This window comes from Coenobita brevimanus, chromosome 1 (assembly GCF_032717465.1).
Source record: "Coenobita brevimanus isolate Jiangsu-jjx chromosome 1, ASM3271746v2, whole genome shotgun sequence".
Classification (NCBI taxonomy): Eukaryota; Metazoa; Arthropoda; class Malacostraca; order Decapoda; family Coenobitidae; genus Coenobita; species Coenobita brevimanus.
The window spans coordinates 69277409-69284908 of record NC_136954.1 but is presented as its reverse complement, the minus strand read 5'-3'; the positions used below and the strand labels follow the sequence as shown (position 1 = coordinate 69284908).

The following is a 7500-nucleotide window of genomic DNA, read 5'->3' as shown; positions in this document are numbered from 1 at the left end:
TTCTCGCTTTCACCCGTATTTTACCTTCCTTTTTTATCCATACTGTCTCCATCCTTCCTTAACTTCACCGATACCTCCTACTGCCCTCTTCCCCCCTCCTCCTCCCCTCCCTCCTTCCTTCCCTCCGTCTACTACCTCTGCTTCTCCACATACATCCTTTCCCACGCTATCTTGTTTCATTCTCTCTCTCTCTCTCTCTCTCTCTCTCTCAGTATTCTTTTTTGTGTAGTCTGTGATCATCTTCCAGTTTCTCCACAAAGTTCCTCCCCTTCTCTCTCTCTCTTTCTTTCTCTAATACTTCTTTTGCTTGAGCCTATATTCAGTGACTCTCTCTCTCTCTCTCCTCTCTCTCTCTCTCTCTCTCGTGTGTTACGGACTGACTCACGCAATGATCACCCTGTCTCCTTCCGTTTCCTTTCCTCCTCTTCTTTCTTACAGTTCTCTCATTCCCTCTCCTTCTTGACCCTCTCTTACTCTTTTTTCTCTTTCTCTTCATCTTCTGGTCTTTTCACCTCGTCTTCTTTTTCTCCTCCAAGTTCTTCTCTGCTCTCTTTACTCCTCACATTCTCTCTTTACATCTTTCTCTTTCTTACTTCCATTCTCTTATACCCTCTTCTCTGTATTTCTTATTCTTCATTTTTCTCTTTCCTTTTTCCTTTACTCTGTTTTTTTATCTCAACACTTTTCTATTCTTACTATCTCTCTCTCTCTCTCTCTCTCTCTCTCTCTCTCTCTCTCTCTCTCTCCCTCTCATACTCAGCTCAAGTTATGTTAAGTAGGGTAAATCGTCTGTTTGTGGTGAATGTGGTGGTAGTGGTGCGGATGTGGTGAATGTTGCGGTGTGGTTGTTGTGCGAGAATGTGGTTGCTGCGGCAGATGTGGTGAATGTGTGGTGAGTGTGGTGACTGGTGTGGTTCTGGCAGTGAATGTGGTGAAAAGTGTGGTGGTGTGGCTTGGCTGTGGTGAGTGGTAGTAAGTGTGGTGGCTGCGGTGAGGTTTGGTGTGGCAACTGGTGAGGTGGTGTACTGTAGTGAACGTGGTGAATGATGACGACAGTAGTGATGTAGTGTGGTGAATGTGGTAGTGAACTGTGGTAGCTGTGATGGTAGTAATGGCAGTAGTAGTGGTGATGGTGGTAGTTAGTGGTCACAGGTACGGTACAACTTTATTTTATTTATTTTTTTTAAAATCATGAAACAATTCACTCACATTTCTGGACACGCAATATAAAAGCCAATTGTTCTCCCATTTGTATCTATCGATGTCTGTATATATCTATCTATCTTAAGTGCACACCACACATACATATCCAACACATACACACTCAAACTTACTACACACACATTGGATTATATTAGTAAGCATTTAAAGCCCGGTACGCACACACACACACACACACACACACACACACACACACACACACACACACACACACACACACACACACACACACACACACCTTCAAGGACAAGGATAAAGCTTGGAAAACCCTTCTTATACCCCTCCCTCCTTCCTCCTCCGTCTTGTCTCCCCCTCCTTCTCTCTCTTTCTTTGTCTTTTGTCCTCCATCCACTCCGTCTCTCTCTCTCTCTCTCTCTCTCTCTCTCTCTCTCTCTCTCTCTAACTTCGCGTCATCATTTCCATTTTCTTTATTTATTTCATGCCTCCCACCCCCCTTCCTTCTCCTTATTCGCACTACTTATTTTTTTCCTTCACCTTCAAGAGATACATACGAAACATCTTGTGTGTGTGTGTGTGTGTGTGTGTGTGTGAGAGAGAGAGAGAGAGAGAGAGAGAGAGAGAGAGAGAGAGAATCACATTTGGGGATACAACAATCATTCACCAACATCAACTGTGTAAACATAAAAACAGATCTCCCCAACACCGAACCTCGAGGTAAACAACTGAAGTCTATCCTGCCTGACTCTCTTCTTTTATTAAAAATCCCTTTACTGTATCATTATCAAACCTACTAGAATATAATACTGATCTCCTTTAATGCAGTAATAACAAATGCACCGTCACGAATTGCTCAATGACTTTTTTGTGGGAACTTGCCAAACGATGAACGACAATCCAGCCTGAAAATGCGGATGGATCTGGTTCCACGCAAGTAATAAGTCTGCCAACTGAAGAACATGGGAAGCTGCAACTTATTCCGAATTCCACGTTGTCATCTTATAACTTTATTTTCTTTTCAATTTAGGATTAATGAATGAATAAAGAATAAAGTAAAAGGTGCCGATGAATAACCCAGCATGTCTAAAATAAATATAAATAACAAAAAGGGTCCATTGAGTAGCCTAACCAAGTTCCCCCCACCAAACTCCGTAAGCGCGCCTCGTTTTCTCCCAGGTCCCCATTTTCTTTCTCGCAGCGGATTTACCACCAATAAGGCACGATAAATCTTAAAAGTAATCGTTACTTGCACAGCCTAGTTCCTAAATCCGACCAGAAGACGGGATCATAAATAGCAGTAGGTTTTTCTTTATTTTACAGGAGTTTACGATTATACACACGTGACTTTCCATTCACACTAGTCTCTTCAGTACGATAATTTCCTCACAAGCTGAAGAAAATCGTCTGGTGGCAGCGATATATGCAAATGGCGTCATCGTAGAAAAAAGGTACACATGCTCTCCAGAGCCGCCTCGCCAAAACTAGAAGGAAACCCGTCTAGTACTTGTAAGCCTGTAAAATTAAAGCAAACTCTTTACGTAGGATTCCCCCAACTTGCGAAACCTTACTAAAAAAACAAAACAAAAAATCTTTCTTCGTCTTGCTTTTCCTTTTCTTCTTCTTTTTATCTTTAGCCGAAGCTGAATGTCGATTTCTATTTCTTAACACTTCAGCCCAAATATGTCAATTCTATTTTTATTTCTTACACTTACCCCACTGTTTTATTTAGCTATGGGGAGACTCTCTGAATTAGAGCGTGAGATGTAGCTAGCCTTCATTCTCTCCTTCAGTCCAAAACGCCTTAGCAGTGAAGTTAATATAATCTAACCTAACCTAGCCTACTCTAACTTAACCTGACCTAACCTAACTCTCCTTCCACACCCCCGTTGAAGTGTGGCGTGGCGTGGTGTAGTGTGGTGGGGTGTAGCGTGGTGATGAGTGTAGTGTAGGGTATTGGAGTAGTATAACAGTGAGGTATAGTGACCCTGAGAGGAGAGATCACAATTACGGTGGTGGTGGTGGTGGTGGTGGTATTTGCAGTTATTCCGTGGTATAATTGTTCACGTGATGGCAAACCAAACCCCGGAGTAACGGGTAGGGTCCCAGTACATTACGAGGGGGTCATAATTTATCTATACCAGACGAGTTTTATTTTATTTTTGTTTCATCATCATCATCATCATCACCATCCCCATCATCTTCATTAGCTACCATCATCATCATCATCATTAGCTACCATCATCATCATCATCATTAGCTACTATCATCATCATCATCGTCATCTTTTTTTTCCATCTTCTTCTTCCAGACTAACTTCATCCTCGACCTCTTCCCGCCCTCTCTCAATTTCCCATCTTAACCGCGTCATTTCCTCTCTCTCTCTCTCTCTCTCTCTCTCTCTCCCCATTCTATCTCGAGAGAAGTGGATGAGGGAAAGAGAAGGGAGAAGAGAGAAAGACAAGAAAACAGACAACAAACAGGAAAATAAAGAAGGGAGAAAATGGAGAAAAGAGAAGGATGTCAAAAAAAGAGAAGATGGAATGGAAAAAGAGGGATGGATGGGGAGAAGAAAAGAGTACGTGGGGAGAAAGAGAGAAGAAAAAAAGAAAGAGAAACGAGGGAGAAGATGGAGGGAGTGAGAACAGAGGATGAAAGGGAGAATAAAAGAAGGGAGAACAGAAAAGGGGAAAAGGGAGAAGCCAAAGATAGAATAAGAGATGGAGAGGGAAGAGAAGGGATGGGGAGGGGGTGCCGTGACAGAAGGTGAATTACAGACTGCGGGCCTTCCTCTGCAGTCTCACGATTGTCACGAAAGAAGCAGTAGTAGTAGTAGTAGTAATAGCAGTAGTCGGAGTAGTACCGGTAGTAATAGTAGTAGGCAATCTCCTCCCCCTCTTTCTCTCTCTCAACACTACCCTGCAGAACTTATTTCTCCTCGTCTTTTCTGTCTGTCTCTCTCCAGCTGTGTTCTCTGCATTCATGTGTGTCTGTCCGTCTGAGTGTTTTGTTCAACCATGGTACAAAAATCACGATATTTAATGATCTTTACGCGCGTGTGTCTATCATCTGACTCTCGGTTAGTCTGTCTTGTCTGTCAATCTGTCTCCATTGCTGTTTGCCTCGTCTGTCTGGTCGCTTTTCTTTCTTTCATCTGCTGGTTCATCATCAGCATCATCATCATCATCACCTTCGACGTTTCTCTGCATCACCTTCGTCATCATTTTGTCACTGTCGCATTGGCTGTCTGTCTGTGCGTATGTGTTGTGCCTGCGTGTGTGTTGTGTTGTGCTGGCCTACCCACCTTGCATGTCCGCGTTTATCGCCCGTGTGTGTGTGTGTGTGTGTGTGTGTGTGTGTGTGTGTGTGTGTGTGTGTGTGTGTGTGTGTGTGTGTGTGTGTGTGTGTGTGTGTGTGTGTGTGTGTGCGTGTGTGTGCGTGCGTGCGTGTGTGTGTGTGTGTGTGTGTGTGTGTGTGTGTGTGTGTGTGTGTGTGTGTGTGTGTGTGTGTGTGTGTGTGGGGCCTCTGTGCTTGTCCTTACTACTTCCTGTGTTTCCTTGTTCGTACTCCCTACATCCGCTTGCTTCGCTTTCAGTGTGCTACCTACATACTATCTACCAACAAACTTACAATCCTCCATCTACCTACCAGCCAATCTACCTACCTACCTACCTACTTGCGAACTAATCCAAACATGCACCAACCTACCCTACCTACATAATTATGAACCAATCCACTTACCTACCTACCTATCAGTCTACACACCTACCTACCTATCCACCACCCTACCAGTGCCTACCTACCTATCCACTCACCCATCTATAAATCCAAATCTACTTAACCAATACATGCACCCATTTACCTCACAGCCCACCAACCTACTTGCCTACCTACCTACCAGCCAACTAATCAACCAACACATCTACCTGCCTACTTGCCTACCTACCTACGTGACGGGCCAGCGACATGACAAAGGCAGGGAACACAGAGGCAAAGAAATAATTGCTTGACATGACCACTAATACACGGGTTGGTTAATTTTTTTTCTTCCTCTGCCTCTCTCTCTCTCCCCTCTTCCTTCCCTACTCCCCCCCTACGGCACCTCTTCCCTTCCTCCTACCCTTCCTATCATTCCCTCAATCAATCTACCCCTCACCTTTCCCATCCCTCCCTCCCCACCCCTAAAACAACATACTCCCCTTCCCTCCTCCTAAATCAACCTACCCCTCTTTCTTTTCTCCCCCACTCCACATCACCCATATCCTTCCTTTCTTTACCTCCCCCCTCCACACCCCCATTCCACCCCACCTCTACCCCAGCTATTCTTTTGTCCAGCGTCATTCTGGAGTACTAAGGTGCGGTCTGGTGCGGTCTGGTTGCGTTACCTGGACAGGCGGAGAACAGACCACTTCAAGGACCCTCACATCACATAACATCGTCACATCATATCACATCACATAACATCGTCACATCATATCACATAACATTCACATCACAACACACCATACCTCATTACAAAATATTCACAGCATCACATCACATCAAAACACTCCCACAACTCAACGCACATGGTATACCAGGAGTACACAGACACAGTATCACCCTACATAATAATAATAATAATAATAATAATAATAATAATAATAACACTCACCTTTGGTCTAGAAGGAGCTACACCGTCCACCACTTCCTCCCCCACCACCACCACCTCACTCCTCGCTTCACCTTCACTCCCGCCTGCGAATACAGAATATCATCATCATCATCATAATCATAGCCATCATTAAGAACATCACCATCATCATCATCATCACCATCATCATACTCACAGCCATCATTACGAACATCACCATCATCATCATCATCACCATCATCATACTCACAGCCATCATTACGAACATCATCACCATCATCATCATTATACTCATAGCCATCATTATGAACATCATCATCATCATCATCATCATCATACTCACAGCCATCATTACGAACATCACCATCATTACCATCATCATCATTATAATCATACACCTCACTAATAAATGCAATGGAAAAATACAAATCGCTGGTCATTACAGAAATACTAGCTATACACATAACAATTTAGCATCTTTTATTTAAGGAATTTTTAACAACGATGGTGCATCAAATTAACTATCATGAATCTACAATGAATCATAAATCAAAACAATCTAATATAAGCTGTCATATGATCAACCATCTGCATGATTTTGTGGAGTCGTGTGTGTGTGTGTGTGTGTGTGTGTGTGTGTGTGTGTGTGTGTGTGTGTGTGTGTGTGTGTGTGTGTGTGTGAGAGAGAGAGAGAGAGAGAGAGAGAGAGAGAGAGAGAGAATTTCAGTCCTGCTAATGTACAGGTAATTAAACATCACAACAATAATAAATCACCATCAATAAAAACATCCTAATTCTCCAAGTGGGGGATAAAAACACACAGCTCTCCATCCACAGCAATCAGCTGATCTCATGCGAGACCATGTGGCGGAATGTAAACAAACCCCCGAATGTAAACAATACCACGTGGCGGCACATAATATCAGCTGTTTCTAGGACGGAAGGAGTCATGGTAACCAGCTTTGTAAACACTATTTGTAGCAACGAGACTTGAAACAGTATCCATTAACCTCGCGTCATTAGGTGGGACTTAAGCGATTAGGATATGATGGTAGCTAGCTAATAAGTGAGGGTCGTCAGGTGTAATGAGGTGATTTAATAAGGAGAATTGAGTTTTCTGAGAGAGAGAGAGAGAGAGAGAGAGAGAGAGAGAGAGTGAGTCCGTATGACACCACTTCCGCTCTTTTCTCTCCACGGCCTCAAAATCCCAGACACCCTTTGTCCGTGAACAATATACCACCATCCAAAATACCGAACGTCAATCATTATACTCAGAAAAGCAGCAATTAACCCCCTATCTTCCATTTATTTATTTCTGGGGATCTAAAATGTATTCCTTGCCATAGTCTTCCTGAGAGACTTTTCAAGATTAAGGGGTTACAATCTTTTCTATGATCTCGTCACTTTTAACTTGAGATGTCACTGGAATCTAATGCTAGTCAGGAAGAAGTGCTATGGAAAGGATGCAGGGCCGTAGTAGTTTTTCTCCCACTGAGCTACGTGACATAAGCTGCAAAAGGACATAAATATGGGCCACGTTAAGGTGAAAGAACTAAAGCTTTCGCATCCAAAGGCATTTCCTACGTGAGTGGGAGAGAGAGAGAGAGAGAGAGAGAGAGAGAGAGAGAGAGAGAGAGAGAAATATGCACAGGTAAGCAAAAATAACTGGAGTGAGATGCAATGAGATTAAA

The 7500-nt window shown here is 43.3% G+C and overlaps 1 protein-coding gene and 1 long non-coding RNA gene across 2 annotated transcripts in view; both read right to left on the bottom strand.

Annotated features, from left to right (window-relative positions):
• Positions 1–7500, bottom strand: part of LOC145390064 (uncharacterized) — a 258037-nt gene that overhangs the window by 96844 nt on the left and 153693 nt on the right. The window lies entirely within an intron of this gene.
• The window catches only part of LOC145411118 (rab11 family-interacting protein 4B-like), a 144641-nt gene that overhangs the window by 87520 nt on the left and 49621 nt on the right, over positions 1–7500 (bottom strand). Inside the window, exon 3 of the mRNA XM_080281198.1 lies at positions 5831–5913. Within this exon, the coding sequence (XP_080137324.1) occupies positions 5831–5913 (83 nt within the window). The remainder of the gene's footprint in view (positions 1–5830; positions 5914–7500) is intronic.